Source organism: Gymnoscopelus microlampas (assembly GCF_963454915.1).
Source record: "Gymnoscopelus microlampas genome assembly, chromosome: 2".
NCBI classification, from domain to species: Eukaryota; Metazoa; Chordata; class Actinopteri; order Myctophiformes; family Myctophidae; genus Gymnoscopelus; species Gymnoscopelus microlampas.
In genome coordinates this window covers 44,594,179-44,616,626 of record NC_139939.1, presented here as the reverse complement: position 1 = coordinate 44,616,626, position 22,448 = coordinate 44,594,179, and the positions used below count along the sequence as shown (strand labels likewise).

General features: G+C 40.3%; 1 protein-coding gene across 2 annotated transcripts in view; it reads right to left on the bottom strand.

Moving 5' to 3' along the window:
* stx8 (syntaxin 8) overlaps positions 1–22,448 on the bottom strand; it is a 69,419-nt gene that overhangs the window by 42,618 nt on the left and 4,353 nt on the right. For both annotated transcript variants that reach the window (XR_014599945.1, XM_084046301.1), the window contains exons 5-6: positions 16,561–16,685; positions 13,761–13,853 (exon numbers count right to left, since the gene is read on the bottom strand). Coding sequence is in view for 1 of the 2 variants with exons in the window: in XM_084046301.1 (XP_083902427.1) it covers positions 13,761–13,853; positions 16,561–16,685 (218 nt within the window). In the remaining variant the exon portion in view is untranslated. The remainder of the gene's footprint in view (positions 1–13,760; positions 13,854–16,560; positions 16,686–22,448) is intronic.

Sequence of the window (22,448 nt, the reverse complement as noted above, 5' to 3'; positions counted from 1 at the left end):
AGACGCATTACACCAGCAATGACTCCATCACAAAGTAGGCTTAATATTTCTAACATATGGGGGGAGATTTTAATCATTGCCAGGTATGACCACTTTCTCTCCGTTTGTCACTAAATAACAGAGATTGTGATGGGGAATGACCCACTGGCACTCAGCCAGCATTAAGCCACATGAGGAAACATTTAGACAATCACTTTTGTATGTGGCTTTTTTTTCTCCACACAATCCACCACAGGCAGTGAGAGTCCATTGGGACTCAAATTCTCAATATCTTTTACATTTACATCAGTTGCAAGTTAAAGTGCCACTACATGGCCATGAAGAACTTCCGCAGCCTGGAACCCAATGAAAGGGACATGGGCTTCATAATCTTTTCTGAAAACCTGTGGTGAGGTGATTCCAGCAACCAGGGCAGCAAGACTCTTCCAGCCGCAGTAATGTTGTTGCTTCCTTAAAAAGCAGTTACACACCAGGAGCGATGCAAAAATAATGGCACAAAATTGTTTGGGCTGAAGAATGATTTACTTGTCTAATTTCATATTTGACTGATTATTGATTAAGTTTGCAGGACTGACATTAACCCAATAAGACCGGGAACACATCTGTGTGTCATTTGAAGATTTCTTTGGCTATTTTTTGAAAAATCCAGAAAATGAGTGTAAATCTTTGAATATATATATATATTTTTAAAGCAAACATTTGTAACTCAAATCTTTGCTTCTGGGGGAATCCCTGGAACAAAATATTTTACAAATATTTGCTTTAAAAAAAATTATATTCAAAGATTTCCACAAATGTTGATGATTTTTCAAAAAAAAATTAGCAGATCTACAAGCTCATAGCGTGGTGCTTGTATATCTGCTATTTTTTTGAATAACCAAATAAATCTGAAAATGCGTTCCCGGTCTTAAAGGGTTAATATGGTTGCCAGTACACACAGGAGACTGAGAGATCTATAGATATGTATTTATCAATCTGATAAAGATATATTTCATTTATATGTGCTCGCTCAAATTTGCTAGCAAGCCTGCCTCTTGGGTGTCAGTTTAGGTGAACTTCATGGGTCCCTCTGGCAGTGCCAGCAACTTTGTTTTTGTCTAGCTGGCCTCCTGGAATACGTCAACAATATTAGATAGCAGGTTAACCTCGGGTTGTTTACAGTTTTGATGTCACGATGAACTTGGGTTGCCAATGAAACAAAGCAAGATGGCCACAGCTGACGCTGACGTGATGACGGAAGGCGTTAACACACCCCATGTGTATAATAAAACTCTGTATCTCTGTTTAAACTTCAGAAGAATATATCTGGAACCATGCTTTTCCGACGCTTGTAAGATCTCTTCTCTGGAATAAACCCAAATATTATTATAATAAGAAGTTTCCTCCGTTAATTGATGTAATTAATTCACATCTGAGCGATAGATATGGACCGGTATTTACAAGGGGAAAATAAAGCTATCAGAGACTGTAGCCCCAATTGCTGTCACTGGTATGCCAGGTTTGCGCCGACAGTTTGAACATTATTTAGGGACAAATTGTGCAAATAAATCACCCCTGGTGTGTAAGGCATTTATTCAGATTTTCTTCACATCTCTGTCAGAAAACCCAGAGAAGCAGCAGCAGCGGGAGGACACTCAGGTTCTATCTCAAGATCAGTGGTGGAAAAAGTACTCACATTCTTTAGTTAAGTAAAAGTATCAATACTGCAATGTAGAATTACTCTGTTAAAAGTCCGGAATTCAGAATTTACTTGAGTAAAAGTACAAAAGTATTTTTGTACTTAAAATAAGTATCAAATTGTACTTAAAGTACCAAAAGTAAAATTTCAAGTTTTCAAATGTATACAAATCTTTTGAAAATAGCAGATCTACAAGCTTACAATGTGTCGTATCGCAAGCTTGTAGATCGGCTATTTTCAAATGGCCGAAATGTATATAGGGCTGAAGTGGTTAATGCTTTGTATGTTTTGTAATAATAATCAAAATCTACAAAGTAACTAAAGTTTTCAAATAATTGTAGTGGAGTAAAAGTACAATATTTGCATCTGAGATGTAGCGGAGTAGAAGTAAAAGTACTGAAAATTGGATATGCTCCAGTAAAGTAAACATACCTCAAAATTGTACTTAAGTACAGTACTTGAATACATGTACTTAGTTACTTTCCACCACTGTCTATCCCAAGATGGAGATGGAAACAAACTCCGCTTTGTGGGTAAAAAAAGAAGAAGGGTGCAGAGCCATAGAGAGAAACTAAAGAGGGTGTGATTGATGAAGCCACCTTCAGGCAGTTTTCTCTAAAGTGTCACTATGCTAATTTCCTTGTGGTGTCTAAAACTGGATCATTCATCACATGGCGGTCAGCTGTGTGACCCGAGTCCCTCATGTTCATTGTCCATCCCCATGACTCTGGCAGTGTGACAGCACATGGATGAACCCAGACAGGAATGGATGCTGGAGACTGACGGATGGAGAAAGGAGGAGAGTTTTCGTGATTGATCGGTCACATTGACTGGTATTTGCTTTGGCTCTGTCACGTGACTCTGTTTCAACCAATCAAATAGGCGGTCACAGAAAACAGAATATCTCTGAGCTAGCAGGTTATGCCCATATAGAGATGGAGATGGAGATCCAGATATATATACAGTATATATCCGACCGACTTCACACCAGGTACCACACTCCTTCGGTTCCTCTGCGATACGCATGCCGAGGGTGAAGTCGATAGGGTTCTCGAGATACAATGACTCACACAGGGATTTCATGAATGTATAGGATAGATAAAACTGATCGCATGAAGTAGCCTAGTCAGTATTACTTAGAGTAGTCATTCCCTACTCTACTCTACCCAACTCTGCTTTTAAACATACAAATTCAGGCCATTCAATATAATCAGAAGATCAAGGCTTTCAGAGCACCCTAACCTTAAAAACACACACTGGGTGATAAAACAGCCCAAAGAAAATCGCAGTGTGTCTGTGTGTCCAACAGAACGGTTATCCCTCCCTTATTTACAGTTCTCAATCAATCATAAAATCAAACAGCAGGCAGCTGATCTGGTGGCCAAACAAGATGATGCTCTTTCACGGCTCATCACAACAACCTCCTCATGTCTTCTTAGTAGTGACACTATTTTTGGACACCACCACATCACGACTCGTCCTGTGTTTACACGCCCTTGGGCAAACACTACGCACTACTACCACCCTTAGCTGCAAATGATGCGAATCAAGCAAACGATAAATCAACCTTCAAGCTTAAACATACTCCGCCTTTCCACTGAGCGCAGTTTTTCCTGCATAGAGGAATTCCTGGTGCCCCCCAAAGAGATATTAGTCACTCCCAAAGGAAAATTGCCAAATTGTATGTTCACTGTTGCCTAGTAAGAAAATGTATTATTTGCCTATCAACAAATCAATCACTAGGATTGCCCCTTCGGATGCTTTATGACCAGTAAAAATGTTTTACTCAAGTAAAAGTATCAATACTGCAATGTAGGAATACTCAGTTATAAGTAAAAGTCCGGTAATCAAAATTTACTTGAGTAAAAGTACAAGAGTATTGGTATCAAAATGTACTTAAAGTACAAAAGTAGAAAGTACAGTATGACATTCCCTCTCCCTAAAAGGAGGGGGAATATTATATTTACTCAGCATAATATACTGTACATTTTTGTTTATCAAATGGTCAGAAATAACAGGGAAATGCACACATTTCTATTGAATAAGGTAACACAGGCTAATTGCCTTTATTGTCGTAAATAGTCAGGATGCGGACGCATAATGCCATGTCATGCATAATGCTTATCAATTCAAACTGAACTGTCTGCCCTGAATATTAATGTTTATTATTATCATCCTTAGATTAATTATCCTTCATTACAAATAGTAAAAGTAATAGAACGTCTGCTACCAGATTTAATGACAGTAAACTGGTAAGACAGTTTTATTGCAAAATTCCCTAGTAAATTCCCTTCCAGCAACAGAGCCTATAAGCCATTACCAGCAATTATCACTCCACCACAACAAAGTCTCAGCAAAATGCTAAAGGGATTTAGCAACAACCAGACAGGGTCTAAAGTGAATCTCGGGCTTCATGTGGCCAGTCTATGACGTCATCCGTATCTTTCAAATTTAAATATTTTAAAAGGTATAAAACTGAAAATAAATGTGGAAAGCAGTGTTGATTTTGACAGCAAATTTAGTGTTTTTGTCTAGTTTTAGTCGACTAAATATCATAAGATTATAGTCGACTAAATCTACAGTTGATTTTAGTCGACTAAAATGTATTTTGGCAGGCCTTGATGGCCTTGATTTTGCATTTGGTTGCATGCTGAGAATAGCCAATCTACAAGCTTGCGCGTTGTAAGCTTGTAGATCTGCTATTTTCAGAGTGCAACACCTAAGCTCAACATAAAATGACTTCGTTTTTTTGTTCTACTCTTCTCCACTCGTCACTCACTAACATTTTAGTCTAGTTTTTTTATTTGATGACGAAATTGTCAATACATTTAGTCTTAGTTTTAGTCATTGTAGCTTAGTTTTTGTTTCGTTTTTATATAGTTTTCGTCAGTGAAAAAAGGTAGTCAACGATCGTTTTTCGTCATAGTTTTAGTCGTGGAAAGCAACATATCACCACGCAAGACCAAACTACAAATCTTCAACTCAAATGTCAAATGCAATCTCATCGTATGCACAAGTACACAAGAGTAAAATTCTTTGGTTTTGGCTCCTCGACATTGTAGCAACAAAAAAGAACAACATGAAAGGAGTGAGATACATACAGTATGTCAGCACAGCACAGTTTGGGGTGCTTTTTGAAGATGTTGTGTGCAAGGGTTCTACTTCTAAATATTGTATATACGTGTATGTTCATTTATGAGTGTGCGCGCGTGTGTGTGTGTGTGTGTGTGTGTGTGTGTGTGTGTGTGTGTGTGTGTGTGTGTGTGTGTGTGTGAGAGATTGGGTGAGTGAGTGAAACTGCGCCTCAGAATTATACACACTGCATGACCTCTAATCTTAGCTAGACATACCAAAGAATACGCATGAAAACACCAAACACAGAATGTATGGCCAACTGAAGGCAATTAAAGTTCAAATCCTTGTCCCCCTAAAAAAAAGACTCCATTTTAACAAGCCATCATGCCTGCCCCCGTCTGTCACTTATAACCACAAGCCACTGACACAGGCTGATGTCATTGTTCCAGGCCACAATCTGAGAAATATCAACACTAATAAAGTCAAACAATGTTGCTCTAAGTTGAAAAAGAAACTCCAACTTTTGTTGATGTAAGCCCTTTTAGTTATAGTACGTGCCGGGCTATTTTCTGCTACATTGGGTTTGGAAATGAAAATAAGACTTGATGTTTGGCTACATCATACTAGAAATATGAACAAGCCCGATGATAGCACACCTCATAAATAATTTTCACAACCCCGGACAAACTGTGATTGACTTTTTCTCTGTATGGTGACTGGCAAGATGAAGTGGAAAAATCGACTGTTTACAATGGATTAATATTAGAGGACAAAAACAGAAATTGAAACCTAAAGTCGTCAGCCCGGTCGCTTAATTTCGTCATTACGATCCACTTGGGTCAACATTTAGACAGAGAAGACAGCTGCCAGGGGGCTTTGGGTTCATCTGTAAATTTTCTATAAGGGGTCATCCTCCCCGGGTGACCCCAGTGGGAATTGCTACCCGAAAAGGAAATGACTACAACCTCCCCTACACTAAGGGTCATAAACTAGGCCCGAGCGGCCAAACTACAAAGGGCTTAATCTATTTATAGGAAAACATCGCTACAGTACAGTGATCAGGGGGAAAACGGAACCCTAAAATACGAAAAGACACTCTGACGCCAAGGTTACGTGGCGATTGTCAGGATCAACAAGGAGTCTTGACTTTCTTCCTAATTTACAACTTAAATCCATTTTTCCCCGGCTCTCCAAAAGCATTAAACTATCCCGTTACTTTTTACATTGTCGATTTTGTCATTTAATACAAGAAAGAAATGCAGCACCTACAAAGCTGTTGCAAGCAATAACCCAGTAATTTAAGTACAACTCTGTAGGAAAAACATTCCAGTGATTCTTTTTTTCCACAAAACCCCGGGTATGCAGACAACATTCATAGAGCGTCAGTGTCTCCTATAAAGACAAACTGTACTGTACACATAGTTTGAACCGTGCACGGACTCAACACTTTAGAAGCAAGTATTTAGAACTCAACAACAATAACCTATAAGCCATTCCAACTTCACTACCAATCGCAGTCAGGGAGGTACGAGTGAGGGCCGGGTCTTCAGCTTGAATATATATATAAAAGACTATTGAAATACAAAAACATGTATTAGACAGTATAACACGTGTGCAGGGACATGCTAATTTCATCTAGAAAGGCGGTCACAGAGGTCGTCAAGGATTAAGAGCATGAATCAATTTACAGAGCACTAATGTTACTAAAACTTCAATAACTCATTCAATCCGGGAACGCATTTGCGTCATTTTAAGATTTCTTTGGCTATTCAAAAATAGCAGATAGCGCAGCACCGAGAGCTTGTAGATCTGCTATTTTTGGGAAAGAAATCGTGAAAATGTGTGCAAATCTTTGAATACACATTCTTTTAAGCAAACATTTGTCATTTGTCAAATGTTCATTTGACAAACATTCGACAAATGTCTTCTAAACAGTTTTCTGAAAAACTATTGTTGTGGACCCCCAAAAATGTTTTTGGCCGCCAATCCCCATTAAAATATGTTGTTCCAGGGTTTGAGTTAAGAATGCTGTTTAAAAAAATATATGTATTCAAAGATTTGCAAAAAGATTTTTCAAAAATAGCAGATCTACAAGCTCATAGCTTGTATATCTGCTATTTTTGAAAAGGCAAAGTATATAATAATGGTTATAGCTAAAATCTAAAATGACACAGAGGTGTTCCCGGATTGAATGGGATAACATAGCGTAATCACTCCTATGGCACGCACCAATGCAGTGACTCTTACAAAGTACAAACTTTCCTCTAGCAAGCCAGAGTCCCCCGCCTGCATCAGACATGGGACGGGGGAACCCCCCACAATCAGTCCACACAGGTCAGTAGTAGGTGGCTTATTTTTTTAACCCATTAAAACCGGGAACGCATCTGTGTAACCACTTTAACCATTATTTTATACTTTGGCTATTCAAAAATAGCAGATATACAAGCTCATCGCGCGGCACCGAGTGCCGCGCTATGAGATTGTAGATCTGCTATTTTTGAAAAATTGTGCAAATTGGAGAAAATCTTTGAATATATATATTTTTAAAGCGAACATTTTTAACTCAAATCTTTGCTTCTGGGGGGTCCCTGGAACAACATATTTTGAGATGGGGGTACGCGGCCAAATACATACATACAACATTTTGGGGGCCCTTGACATGAAAAGGTTTGAGAACCACTGATATAGCAACTATAGCAACATACGTTTTTTTCAAAAAACTGTTTGCATTTAGAGTACATTTGTAGAATCCCCAGAAGCAACGATATAAGTTACAAATGTTCGCTTTAAAACATATAAAAAGATTTGCAAAGAAAATCATGATTTAAAAAATAAATAGCAGATCTACAAGCATAGTGCGACACTCGGTGAACACCTAAAGTATAAGATAATGGTTGAAAGTGGTTAAAATCTAAAACGGCAGATGCGTTCCCGGTCTTAAATGGGTTAAATTATTATTATTCTGCAAGAGCTTCCAGAATCTACCTCTCTGTGTGTGATATATCCCCATTTTCCACCCCACCAAACACTTTAGGGATCCCAGATAGATCTCCTCCCATAACTCAAGAGTGGAGGGATGCAGGAGAGACAGAGAGAGAGGAAAGGAAAGAGAGGGAAATGGTGGGGGGAGGGGGAGGTCGAGGGAGGGACAAGGGAGTGTGTTGTGCAAGGACCAGAACCCTGGACACCTTGTGAATCACCGCCTGGTGTCAGTGGGCCTTGTGAACTTCCAAGCCTGGCTGTAAATTTGCAGAGAGATCCGGCAGAGGCAGTGAAGGGGCTGGGGGGCCTTGAAGAGAACCCCCCCCCTTACCTCCTTCTTCCACTCTCTTCATCACCTCTCTGCAAGAGCCCCCCAGGGACTGCTTAAAGCGCATGAAACTCATGCACCGCAAGTCTGTAAACGGCAATAAATGATACGTTTATGAACAATGTATTGTGATACCGGTCTCCTTCGTACTATACCAAGTGGTGCAGGTGGAACCCGTGCGAGTGTGAAGACCCTCACGGTTTCAGTTTCAACAGATGGAGCCAATTAGAACCCACACACGCTGGGGATGCGTGGATGAAGGATTTGGGCCTTTACAGGAAAAGATAGTTCCCATCAAACAAGCACACAGTAAAGTGTACTTCTGGGAGTATAGACGCAGGAATAGCATGAGGCTACTTGTGATCGAAGCTTATCCCCTGTTTACTTACTTTGCGTCCTTTTGCTCGCAGCGGAATCGGTGTGATTTTCAGTTTCAGCACCCCCCCCTCACCCCTTACAGGTTCATATTATTGGAAACACTGACGCCAAGTACTGAAAAAAAGACAAGAAAAACACGCCCTTTGCAAGCATTAAAGCAGTGATCCGTTTCTAGTTCAATAAGGTAAGAGGAGAGCAGGCTAAAACAATCTCTCTCTCGTTCTCTCTCTTTCTCTCTGACCACCAGTATTAGCCAAAATCAGCCAAACGTCCTCCAATCCTTCCGAGCATAAAGGAAGCTCTTTTTCCCCCCTCCCATTCTCTGGACATGATTATACAAGATCTGGACTTGTTTGGGAACGTCTGCCCAGAGAGGACATTACAGGATATATTACAATTTCCACCTGTAGCTGTCCGAGTCTGAGACAGCTCCAGGCGGACAATCAATTTGCGTCAAGGGACGCAAAGTAGTAAATGAATGTTTTCCTTTTTTTTTTTTTTTTACAAAAGTCAATCAATCTGTTCATTTTAACCCATTAAGACCGGAAATGCATCTGTGTCATTTTTAGATTTCTTTGGGCTATTAAAAAATAGCAGATATAGATCTGCACTTTTTTTTAAATCGTGATTTTTTTTGTGCAAATCTTTGAATATATATATATTTTAAGGCGAACATTTGTAACTCAAATCTTTGCTTCTGAGGGGGGGTCCCTGGAACAAAATATTTTGAGATAATTTTCAAATTATTTATATTTTTTTCAAAAAGATTTAGAAAACATTTTTAGAACCGGCCTCAGGTCTTAATGGGTTAACCTAATCATAGAACAAGACAACTGACTGTACCATGCCCAACAATCACTGCTGGTGATTGAGTAACACCTGTGTGTCCTTCCTCCACTTATACAATAACTTCCCCTAGACAGAGTCTGGGCGTTTTAAGGGGAAACACTAATCATGTCATCACTTTGTTTCTCTCTGGCTGGATGAGAGAGAAAGAAAGCAGCACTTAGCCCAACAGCCCACTAATTACCCTGGCAGTAAGGATTGTGGTTTAGAGGTGCACCTCAGAAAGGCAAAGCACAGCAAGCAGAAAAATAATGAACCAGCTCCCTCTTCAGCAGTAAAGCTTTTATCAGACAGGCCACCTGCTGCTTGACTATGTGTACGTATGGTGACATTTGGCCTGTGTGGGCTACATTTGGATGCTGGAAAATGCTTTTTCATTTTGTATATACTAGCCCATACCCGGGGATGTGCGCACCTAAACTAGTGCTGGCTATTGCCTACAACCTCACGAGAGATACTTATCACGATACAGAGGCCACAATACGATATGTATCGCGAATCGCGATACGTGTTGATTTCGAATAATGACCATGTCCTACTGAATTTACCTTCGCAGAGTCCTAGACCACCGATTGCCGATGTTTTGACCAATATATTGTCCGAGAGGCAATAAAAATAAACAATGTTTTGATAGATAAAAGCAAAAGATTTAATCATTAATAAATGCAAATGAAATATTCTTATTTTTATATTGATTTTATTTTTTCTTCACACAGCATTTCCTGCCGTATCGATACGATTATCGGCAAGGAATACAATACGATTATTGTCGTATCGATTAATTGAGCACAGCCCTAACCCAGACTAATATGCAGGCTTTTGGGTTATGCACTCAGTACTAAGCATCATTTCATCCTGTTTGTGTGTGGTGTGTGGTGTGTGGCAACCTGGTCATTTTACGACCCGGCATCGCATCGTTACCACAACAACCCTGAGAAGTCCATGTTTACGTTGTTTCAGCTAAGCTATTTGTGCTAATAACGCGATGTTAATTTGAATATTGCATGTGTCAATTTGCGTTCAAGTGCTGTGGATATGATAAAGCGCCCCTCCGCTCATAAAACGCTGTCTGTGGACACAGACCCCAAATCAAACTCCTTTACATCTTTGTAGTGTTGATCTGTTCTACCTTTGTGTGTATGGCGTTGTAGTATACTGCAGCCCAAAAGATAGGTCACCCACTGCAGCGGTTACAGATCCTATAGCCTGTGGGGACCGTAACCGTGACAACAGCACAGATCCTATAGCCTGTGGGGGGGCGTAACCGTGACAAGATACATAGATAGATACCTTTATTGATCCCGCGGGGGAATTTCAGTCGTCCAGAGGCAGCACAGCAGTTAGAGTTACAAAGTTACAGTTACAGAGTAAGGAAAGTATACAGAAATAGAAAGGTAAGAAATAACGATAAGAAGAACCATCAATAAAGAACAGAAGTATACACACACAAGTATACAACTATCCCGCACTATGCAGAAAAACAACAACAATACCAGGTTACGGTGTGCTCACAAACAAAAAACGTGCAACCGGTACAATCAGTGCAATGCAAATAAAAGTATCTGTGTCCACAGTGCAATCAGTACAATAACTATCTAGGTCAGTGGTTCTCAAACTTTTTCATGTCAAAGACCCCCAAATTGACACTTATTAGCCCATGGACCCCAATTTGAAAAGATATGCCAGGGGCCCCATAAGAGAAGATTTTTACGGCTCTAGCAGTGATTCTCAACCATTTTAATTTCAAGGACCTCCAGTTTGACATGCATTAGGGCTACAGACCCTCATTTAATGGTATTTCTATTTCTGGGACTCCAATTTATATTGTAAAATCAATGTTAATTTAACTCTGAGAGTGTAGAAATGGAACCAAATGGACCTGTTAGGGTCCATTTGGTTCCATTTGTTACACTCTCAGAGTTACAGACCCATACGGGTCCATTTGGTTCCTAACTATCCGTCATTTAGCTGGGGACCCCCTGGAACTGCCTCTAGGAACCCTAGGGGTCCCTGGACCCCACTTTGAGAACCAATGATCTAGGTGTCATTAGAGGTCAGAGCGAGTCCTTGGTACATCTTTCATTCAAAGTTATATGCCATTTGACCTGGCAGAGCGACCAACGTGTGTCTCGTTGTAAATCCTGTCCTTTGTGCTACCGGCACAAAGGACATGCCAAGTCTCCCCAGCACGGAATTCCAAAGAACTGAACACTGACCAGAACAGACTGGTAGAACATCTGCAACATCCTGTTGCACACGCCAAAAGATCTGTGCCTTCTCAGGAAGAACAGCCTGCTCCTCCGCTTGCTGTACAACAGAGCCCATGGCCACGCATGCTTTCAGTTATATAAGAGATCCCCAAAACGCTAATAAACATCTTACATTTGGATAAATGTGAAAAATGGCCTTCGTCACTCTCTTCATAAGCTAATGGTCAATGGCCGTGTGCAAGTTCAGATCAATTGCTTAACCCACCAAGGAGAAAAATGCTAGTGAGGGGACCAATTGCAATAAATGTCTGGTAGTGTACTTTGTTGCCGTTTCATTATTACACATACAATAAATGTAACAAATGTAATACCAAAGAGCTATACTTCTTGAGCTTCTCAGAAGCAAACAATAAAAATGTGACTCTCACAATTTTTATTTTGGCCTACCTTAAAACAATTACAGTAGCTTAATTTATGTTGGTATTAATAACTTTGTGATGAGATAATTAGGCTGTCTCTGAGTATATGAATCAATCAATCTATGGTTAATAAGTCTAAGCTAAGATATAAAAGTGAAATATTCCATTACATACCTATCATATCATACCACTTTGATGCATTTAATTTTAGTAATCAATAATATAGTTATGCTTTTGTGAAACAAAGTCAGTGTCAGCGGCTAGGCAAAGAGACCATCCTTTACCTGAAGACCAAATATATTGGTAGAGACGAACAGACAGACCTGAGCCAATCGTGGGCTCTAGCAGTAAATATGAGTAAACATATACGGAAAGACATCTCTAACAAACTTACAGTTTGCTGCTTCATCGATTACCATCAGGAAGGAGGTCATTGGGAAATGTCTGGGCAATTGACTCAATTTGCTGCAATTTGTAAGCGAGTGCAGTTACAAAAGATTCAGAGGCTGGAACCACATCGGTGGAACCGGAGCATCCCGAGCACATCGATAAAACTCTTCTCTCTGGCTCTGGTGAGGAGGAACCCAACACCTGAAACTCCCAAAAGGACAACAACACATAGAGTGCTTCATGTCCACAGCAAAACAAGCCAGTGCATATTTCTACTGTATCGCCGCAGTAGCACACTTAGGCCTTCACCCACCAACTGCTAAAGCTTTCTGATAGCCATGCATTAACCCATTAAGACCGGGAACGTGTATGCGTCATTTTAAGATTTCTTTGGCTTTTCAAAAATAGCAGATATAATGTGTGCAAATCTTTGAATATATATTTTTTTTTAAAGCGAACATTTGTAACTCAAATCTTTGCTTCTGGGGGATTCTACAAATGTCTTCTAAATCCTAACAGTTTTTATTTTAAACTTATGTTGCTATAAGCTATATCAAACTTTTTTTCATGTCAAGGACCACCTTAATGATATGTATTTGGTCACAGACCCCCATCTCAAATATTTTCCAGGGACCCCTCAGAAGCAAAGATTTGAGTTAAAAATGTAAATGTATTAAATATATGTATTCAAAGATTTGCACACATTTTCACATTTTCCCCCCCAAAATAGCAGATCTACAAGCTCATAGTGCTATGAGCTTGTAGATCTGCTATTTTCTAATAGCCCAAAACAATCTAAAAATGACACAAAAACTTTCCCGGTCTTAAAGGGTTAAAGGATCTAATTGTTCCTTGGCTGTCAGATGATCATCCCGAAAGGCCTCTGGCTCGGGTGCCACCTGTCTGAGGAGAAACACAGTCTGGAGCTCTCTGGATACCCTCCTTTACCCACAGCCTGCTCTGCCCGTGATGATGGGACTTATTTATAGGCTGATGGTGGGTAACATTTTTTGGTCATATATATCTCCAAAAGCACCATTAGCTCAGAGCAGATCTGATTCCAGGACAAGAGGGCTATAATAAAAATCCCCTACGCAGCATTACAGAGAGGCTCATTTTCCCACTGCAAGAAGAAGTAGGACATGGATTCCAACACAGTTCAGCTGAGGAACTAAAGGATAGATAGCTTAGACATGGATGCAACCTCACAATGAGGTCATCTACCATGAACATGGTCGCTTGTGGTTGTGTGCGTGTGCGTGTGCGTGTGTGTGTGTGTGTGTGTGTGGTGGGGGTAGCTGTGAAGGTGCTGTTTAACAAGTTAAGATGCCTGAGGATGACTGAATCGTTCCATTACCACAGTATGTCTGATTGATTTCACACAGCGTCTGGAATTTTTATGAACTAATCCATATACACCCCCATACATACTGTAGACAGACACACAACTTTACCATTCTGCTCCTCCAGCTCGTTGCCGATCTCCTGGCCCATCATCTTCTGTCGGCTGATGACCGCTGCCAGTGCATCCAAACCAGCATCCTGGACTGGAAAAATAAAACATATAGGATAAATTGCATTCGTCTGGATATTAAAGGGAGAGGGTGAAGTGGTGAGGGCGGAGAGAGTCTGACACAGGGTTAAAGTCAGAGAAGATTAAGACGAGAAGAAAAAGCTAAAAATGAATGGCGAACACCATACTGTATGTGCTCAAGAATGCATTTCAAATCCTGCAGTGAGTGGGGTAGGAAAAACAATAAAGAAATGCGGCAATTCCGTTTTTAATGACTCAATTGTACAGAGTGAGAGGGAGGCTCGGGGAGCAATTTACTGCACTCTGTGATTTCACGGGGCAACCATTTGGGCAGCAGGAATGACAGGCTATTGGGGTCCAGTGCAACGTGTGTGTGTGTGTGTGTGTGTGTGTGTGTGTGTGTGTGTGTGTGTGTGTGTGTGTGTGTGTGTGTGTGTGTGCTGTGCCACATGTGAGTCATTCAGTACTTTACCCCACTCAGCCTGACTCCTGTTATTACAACTTGCACTTGGCCAACGTGGAGAGGAACACAGCTGAACACAGTGAGAAATATTTTAACCCGTTAAAACAGGGAACGCATCTGTGTAACCACTTTAAACCATTTATACTTTGGGCTATTCAAAAATAGCAGATATACAAGCTCATATGAGCTTGTATATCTGCAATTTTTTGAAAAATCTTGAAAATTTGTGAAAATCTTTTAATATATATATATATTATTTTAAAGCGAACATTTTTAACTCAAATCTTTGCTTCTGGGGGTCCCTGGAACAACATATTTTGAGATGGGGGTCCGCGGCCAAATACATTTAATTTTGGGGGTCCTTGACATGAAACAATTTGAGAACCACTGATTATAGCAACATAAGTTTAAAAAAACTGTTAGGAGTTAGAAGACATTTGTAGAATCCCCCAGAAGCAAAGATTTGAGTTAAAAATGTTCGCTTTAAGAAATATATATACACAAGATTTGCACACATTTTCATGATTTTTCTAAAAATATCAGATCTACAAGCTCATAGCGCGGCACCGAGTGCCGCGCTATGAGCTTGTAGATCTGCTATTTTTTAATAGCCAAAGAAATCTAAAATGACACAGATGCGTTACCGGTCTTAATGGGTTAACAACCAAAACAGATGATAGGGAAAAAAAAGAAGAGAAGAGAAGAGAAGAGAAGAGAAGAGAAGAGAAGAGAAGAGAAGAGAAGAGAAGAGAAGAGAAGAGAAGAGAAGAGAAGAGAAGAGAAGAGAAGAATCTGTAGGTCTGCGTGCTTGACACACATACTACCACAGGAATCTTGGTGCGACCGCAGGTTCATGCACTCCACCATTAGCCAGACTCCACCAGAACTCCCAGTGGGGACCTGAAGCCTCCATGTGGTTTGGTTTCACTGTCTTAACAGGGATCTCCCATACCAGACTGACAATAGCCAGAGACCCCGTAATGGAGACATGGAGGATGGAGTGTCATGTGGAGTCAGGTGAACTGGAGAACTGGGTGTTCAAGCCACGTGGGAGTCATTCAGGAAACAGGGAAAAGCAGGGGAAGGCTTATATCTGCTAGACGTGAATTACAATGTTCACCTTAGCCTAGTGTGCTAGTGTGTGTGGATCATTACAGCCAATACAACCTCCTCGTAAGTCATGTGCTTTCTGCAATTTTTCAAATGCATTATAGCACTGACTGACTGAGGAAGACCTAAATTAATGGTACTGATGCAGATGAGTGCAGTGCATTGAAGTTGCCATAGATAGAGAAAGAAAGAGTTATTATGGCTATAAGGATGCATGAAATTATTGAAATACCTATTTGGAGTGGCTAAATCTAACGCAGGGGATTCAAGCTTTCATTTGCTTTGAGTGTATGAGCAGAGTTTTAAAGCTATAAGAATAGAAGTGTGATAGCAGAGAGGAGGTATGACACATGACGTACAGTAAGTAGTACAGGACATTGCTGTTACATGGTAGATGCCTTAAGCCTAACTTAGGATTTGTTGCACAACAGTGTTGCTCGAAAAGAAAGTTAAATACGTGATTTTCAGTAAATACATTATTTTCATATAAATTAGGCTTAAAGCAATACAAGGCAGGTCCAAAAATAACGATTTTAGAACCCTCTGCTGGTCACTACGTCATTGCAATTATTTAGCGCAGTCCTGCATTACCCAGAATTCCATTTGTTTTCACCGGAAGACGGAAGCGTTTCAAAAAGCGTTCTTTTAATTGTTTTATATTATCTGCGGATCGTTTCTCTTAGCCAGTGGAGCTTTAGTTACCGTGGGCTTTGTTTTCTTTTGCTGTTGTTTTTCCATCTTCAAATCCTATAATGTCTTAATGAGATTCCTTTTTGTTATTAGCGCAGTAGTTCCTGGCCAAACAGGAAACCGGTGCGGTAGTTCCTGGCCAAACAGGAAAGCGGTGCATTTCCGTTTCGGCTGGATGACATCTCGGCTGAATGACATCATTTTCGCGGGAAGGACGGCCCGCCACCGTTTCAATAGAAAATAGTTTATAAAAGGCTTTCGGGGGGGAAATTCATGGAGTGGGTGTTGTGAAACATTTGCCACTCACAAAAGATATACAATTTAACCTTAGTTTTTTTGTAAAAGTTACCTAGTATAACTTTAAGTTGACTGAGCCACCAACAGGCCTTGTACAGTAATCACAGTCATTTAACAGGAAATAATAAATTCTATTATTTATTTAGTCACGTGTACTGACCTTCAATGATCTGTTGTTGTTGCTGTTTGATTTGGCCGAAGCTCAGCCCTCTGGTCTCCTCAGGCTCATTAATCAGCCAGGGATTGGATGTCCCGCTTCCACTCGCTCCTGCCATCAATGTTGACCTGTGTGTGAAGTGTTGTGATGATCAGTGAGAGGGTTGCTCTGCTCCAAAGCTTTCACAGGAGATCATCATTCAATAATCAAGATTTTTGGAAAATCATTAAACGCAAAAGAAGATTTTGTTCTGGATACTGTAATAGTACAGTTTCCAAAAACGTATCAGAGCAAATCACTTCGTGCCAACGACACACAGTAATGGAATCAAAGTGCATACGGGTATATGAAGTTAACCCATTAAGACCTGAGACCGATTCTACAAATCATCTGTCGGGTGGTAACCTCATACTGTATGTCCAAAACTGTTACTTTTCAGGATCCAAATTCAAAAACTTTTCTTAATGTTTTTTGCTTTTGTGTGACGCTATAAGTAGGGCGTTCATTTACAAAAAAAACACAAAATGTTAGAATATGGGGATAAGAGGTTTCTGCCCGACAGCAACGAAATGCCTTCTAAATACTAACGGTCATTTCAGACGGGGAGTGGCTGACGCGCCTATGTAATTCATTTTCAATGAGAGGCAGGCGATTATTTGGGACGCGCGGAGAAGTTGAAGGGCGGTGAGGCGAGCGGGGCGAAGTCCCGTGAAATTCTGGGCGGCAAGAGCTGGCTTGTGGTGAACTGTTTTTTTCCCCCCGCTATGCACAGAAGGACAAAACAACAATGATCGCGCCGCGATCCCCGCTGATCTGAGCGAGAACGCCCGCGTCCACCGCTCCCCGTCTGAAACGACACTAAGTGTTCACTGAAAACCTTATGTTGCTATATATATATATATATATACATACAGTATATAGCTGCAATCTAAAATGACACAGATGCTTTCCCGGTCTTAATGGATTAAAGCAGGGGTCTTCAACAGGGGGTCCGGGACCCCTAGGGGGTCCTCAAGAGTTACTACAGGGGGTCCGCCATATATTTGTGTGATAGGATTTTTTTTTTTACATTAACCACTTGAACCCTAGCATCCCTTTCCTGAGGAGAACTTTAGCCAAAAATAGCAGATCTACAAGCTCACAACGCCTCACGCTGCGAGGCGTTGTGAGCTTGTAGATCTGCTATTTTTGGCTAAGAGGTATAGGTGTAGAGGAAAAAAAGAGCAGACCTAAATTTAAAAAAAAAAAGTTATATAGAGGGGGGTCCCTGCTTCATCTCTCTCTCAGCTAGGGGGTCCCTGGCCTGAAAACGTTGAAGACCCCTGGATTAAAGTGACAAGTGCCCCTTCAAGTGTCACTCACCGTTCCACCATACTGGTCTGAAACGCTCATTATGCACCAGTGACTTGTGACTGCACACATAAACAGTCAGTATGCCTTGTTTGGGATACCAGTGCAACACGTGTGTGTGTGTGTGTGTGTGTGTGTGTGCGTGTGCGTGTGCGTGTGCGTGTGCGTGTGCGTGTGCGTGTGTGTGTGTGTGTGTGTGCACGCAGCACCCTGCAGCCATCACATCTGTACCGCTCATGTTCATGTGCAACCATCCTATGCTGTAAGCTGTTGGACATTTACGACAACAAATAACATTTCAAAAACTCTCCAGATCAGAAGAATTATTTATTTGCTTGTTTTGGCTTAACTTTTAAGATCTAGTAATGAGAAATTAGACACTTTTTGGCAGGTTAGTTCACTCGTCATGTAAAACGGCGCATGTTTGTTAACCCATAAAGACCTAAAATGGTATGTATTTGGCCGCGGACCCCCACCTGAAAATATTTTGTTCCAGGGACCCCCCAGAAGCAAAGATTTGAGTTACAAATGTTCACTTTAAAAAAAAAAGAGTATATATATATATTCAAAGCACAAATTTTCACGATTTTTCAAAAATAGCAGATCTGCCGCGCTATTAGCTTGTATATCTGCTATTTTTGAAATCTTAAAATGACACAGATGCGTTGCCGGTTTAAATGGATTAATCTCGCGCAGGCCCATAGGTTGCAATGGGTTTTCTTTTGCTCCGACATAGCGACAGACCAGAGTACTCCATGTTGTGTTGTGCTTAACACTGCTGTGTGGTTTCAGAGCTATTCTTCTGGTAATGGCTTAAAGCTGTGTCTCAGACCTCGGGGGCTGTCTTGCGGTGAGGGGCTCGAGGTCTCTGTGTGAGGAAGGATTAAACCGTGTCTGTCAAGAGCGAGTCGTCTGCTGGTCAAGCCCAGGAGGAGGAGGAGTGGACCGGCAACCACATGTACTGTAACTGTAGGCCCCATGCATGCATGACTCAGGAAGATGATTAGACTGAGAGACAGTGGTGTAAAGTAACTAAGTATATGTACTCAAGAAATGCACTTGAGTACAATTTTGAGGTGCTTTTACTTTACTGGAGTATTTCAAAATTGCCTTATTATTTTATAAAACATACATTAACCACTTTAGCCATATTTTATACCTCATTTTCAAACATTTTAGTACTTTTACTTTTGGCACTTTAAGTACATTTTGACACCAATACTTTTGTACTTTTACTCAAGTGAATTTTGAATTCCGGTCTTTTACTTGTAACAGAGCACTTCTACATTGCAGTATTGATACTTTTACTTAAGTAAAACATTTGAGTACTTTTTCCACCACTGGACTGAGACAACATTGGGGTTGATGCTCTAATAATAATAATAATAATGAATTGCATTTTTATGGCGCTTTTCTAAGTACTCAAACTTACTCAAAGCGCTTTACAATGGTTCATTCATTCATAAAGGGGGGGACATTGGGAGGTGGAGCGGCGAACAGTCAACGCCAGGGTCCCCACGTTTCCCACATTCACACACCAATGGTGGCAAGCTAGCGCCGACGGAATCATTGGTGATTGCTCTGGTTTTCTTATCCCACTCAAATCTCCCACAGGCTCCAACAACACATGGATACATTTGACTGTTATATTAAAGACATACTTAATTTCTGAAGAGAATATTAACCAAAACCTTGATTAGGATTCAACTCAACAGCATAGGTGTGAAATTTGGCAAATCTCTCTGCATATGAAAATAAACTGCCGACCAAAAGTTCGGAAAGTTAACTTCGGTCGATTTTTATCGTTGATTAGTCACCTTTACATTACATTACAGTCATTTAGCAGACGCTTTTATCCAAAGCGACTTACAATAAGTGCATTCAACATAGGTAGGGAACGAAACTACTAATCACCAGAAGTCTTAAGTGCATTTCCTGCAAAAACAAGCAATCAAGAGTATACCTAGCGCTAAGGTAAAATGAGGTACAATGAGGTACAGCTTGTAAGGATCGGGCATTCGTTGAATGAGCAACACAGCTAAACATGTGGGTAGCGCCCCCAAAGAATTTGCAAAAATCCCCTGCAATATTGTTCTGTTGGTATTCACCCTTGTTTTGAGTTGCTTGGTGGATTGGATGATTGCACTCTCCCCCAGTAATAAGGAAAAAACAACACATATTGGTTATCTTTACACTTTATTAAATTTACGCTATTATTAAAAGGGGAGAAATACCCGACCGAAGTTAACTTTCTGAACTTTTTTGTGGCCAGTTTATATCCAATTGCTGTACAGTATATCAATTCATCTCTAATAGGTCTGCTCTCAACAACTTCATCAATACAGCATGGAATTGTGGACAAGATCGTATGCAATGATAAGAAAATATTTATCGACCCAAGTTTTGGGTCTGAGAGGCTAAATCTCATCAAATCGTGGTCCGTGGCTCAACTGCCGAATAAATAATGGCCCTTGATATGAAAAGGGTTGAAAACCACTGGTATAAAGAAGGGGCCTTCAACGTTTTCAGGCCAAGGACCCCCTAGCTGAGAGAGAGATGAAGCAGGGACCCCCTACTCTATATTGTATAAAATTGTGTTTCAGATTTAACGTTTTTTTTTTTACTTAGCCTGCTATTTTTTCCCTCTACACCTATAGCCTCTTTGCCAAAAAATAGCCGATCTACAAGCTCTCAACGCCTCGCAGCGCGAGGCGTTGAGAGCTTGTAGATCTGCTATTTTCGGCTAATGTTCCCCTCAGAAAAGGAATTCTAGGGTTCAAGTGGTTAATGTAAAAAAACTAAATCCTATCACACAAAGATTTGGCGGACCCCCAATAGTAGCTCTGAGGACCCCCTAGGGGTCCCGGACGCCGTGTTGAAGACCCCTGGTATAAAGGATAGGCATAAATAAGCTTTGAGCTTCAGCCTATAACCTTTTCGATCAACCAGAAAGAAATATTGGATTACAGTGTGTTATTGTTTTGTGATACTGTTGATGTGGATGGAAATAAACTAAACTAACCTAAACTCCTGCTGTAAGAGAAGCTGTGTGAATTCAAGCCTAATCGCTTTGACATGTTTGGTAACTATCTGACTGCATGGCGGCCCTCCACTTCCTTCAATGCCCGGCGCCCACTGTGTGAAGATTAAAGCTGATCCAATTAACCAGCCGGTAGGGGAGCGCCAGAATCAGTCAGCCACATCTGTGGGACACCGACAAAAACCCATCTGCACCTGAACACCAACAAGGCCCTCTGACCAGTGGTGGAAAGTAACTAAGTACATTTATGTACTGTACTTAAGTGCAATTTTGAGGTATTTGTACTTTACTTGAGTATTTCCAATTTCCAATACTTTTGCCTCCACTCCACTACATCTCAGAGGCAAATATTGTACTTTTACTCCATTACATTTACTTGAGAACTTTAGTTACTAGTTACTTTTCAGATATACATTATGATATAATGAAACATACATGAACCACTTTAAACCTATTTTATACCTGGGCTATTTGAAAATAGCCGATCTACAAGCTCACAACGCGTCGCGATATATTTAGTACTTTTACTTTTGGTACTTTAAGTACATTTTGATGCCAATACTTTTGTACTTTTACTCAAGTACATTTTTAATTCTGGACTTTTACTTGTAACAGAGTATTTTTATATTGCAGTATTGGTACTTTAATTAAGTAAATAATTTGAGTACTTTTTCCATCACTGCCTCTGACCAACGTATTTGGACAGGAGAGGTTAACTAATTATTACCGGGGCAATCAAATATATAAACGACAAAGTGGATGATGGGGTATAGTGGAGGAGAGGTGAGAGACCAAAGGGTGGCAGCACTGAGCACAGCCTTCAAATCTATAGGCAACATGTCAAATTATTTTTGCTCGGTTTGAAAAAGGAGATGCTTTGTGTCAAGAATATAAACCCATTAAGACCGGGAAAAGCCATTTTAGATTTTAATCACTTTAACCATTATTTTATACTTTATAAGCTCATAGCGCTATGAGCTTGTAGATCTGCTATTTTTGAAAAATCGTTAAGATCTTTGAATATATTTTTTTTTAACGCGAACATTTGTAAAATATTTTGTTCCAGGGACCTCCAGAAAGAAATGCTGCATGTCACTCCCCATCTCTCTCTCTCCCCATGTCCTGTCAGTCTACTGACCTATCAAATAAAGGCATAAAAGCCCAAAAATAAATCTTGGTGGTATTGGATCGGTACTTGGTATCAGCTGATACACAAGTTATGGGAATCGGTATCGGGAAGGATAAAATGGTATCGGTACATCTCTAATTTACGTTTCTCTGGACGAACAGAATATACGGTAATGTGTATGATGACACATTTAACAAGTTACAGCTAATTAATTCATTAAGAGGTATGAAAGACTAAAAAGTGGTATAAAGCACCGAGTAAGTAGACAGCAGACTGTAAAAGACAACAAAAAGAATGAACATAATCAAAAATCTTTTTGTCAAATCTGATGAATCAGTGATTCATTGATATCACTCTGCATTGCAAAAGACA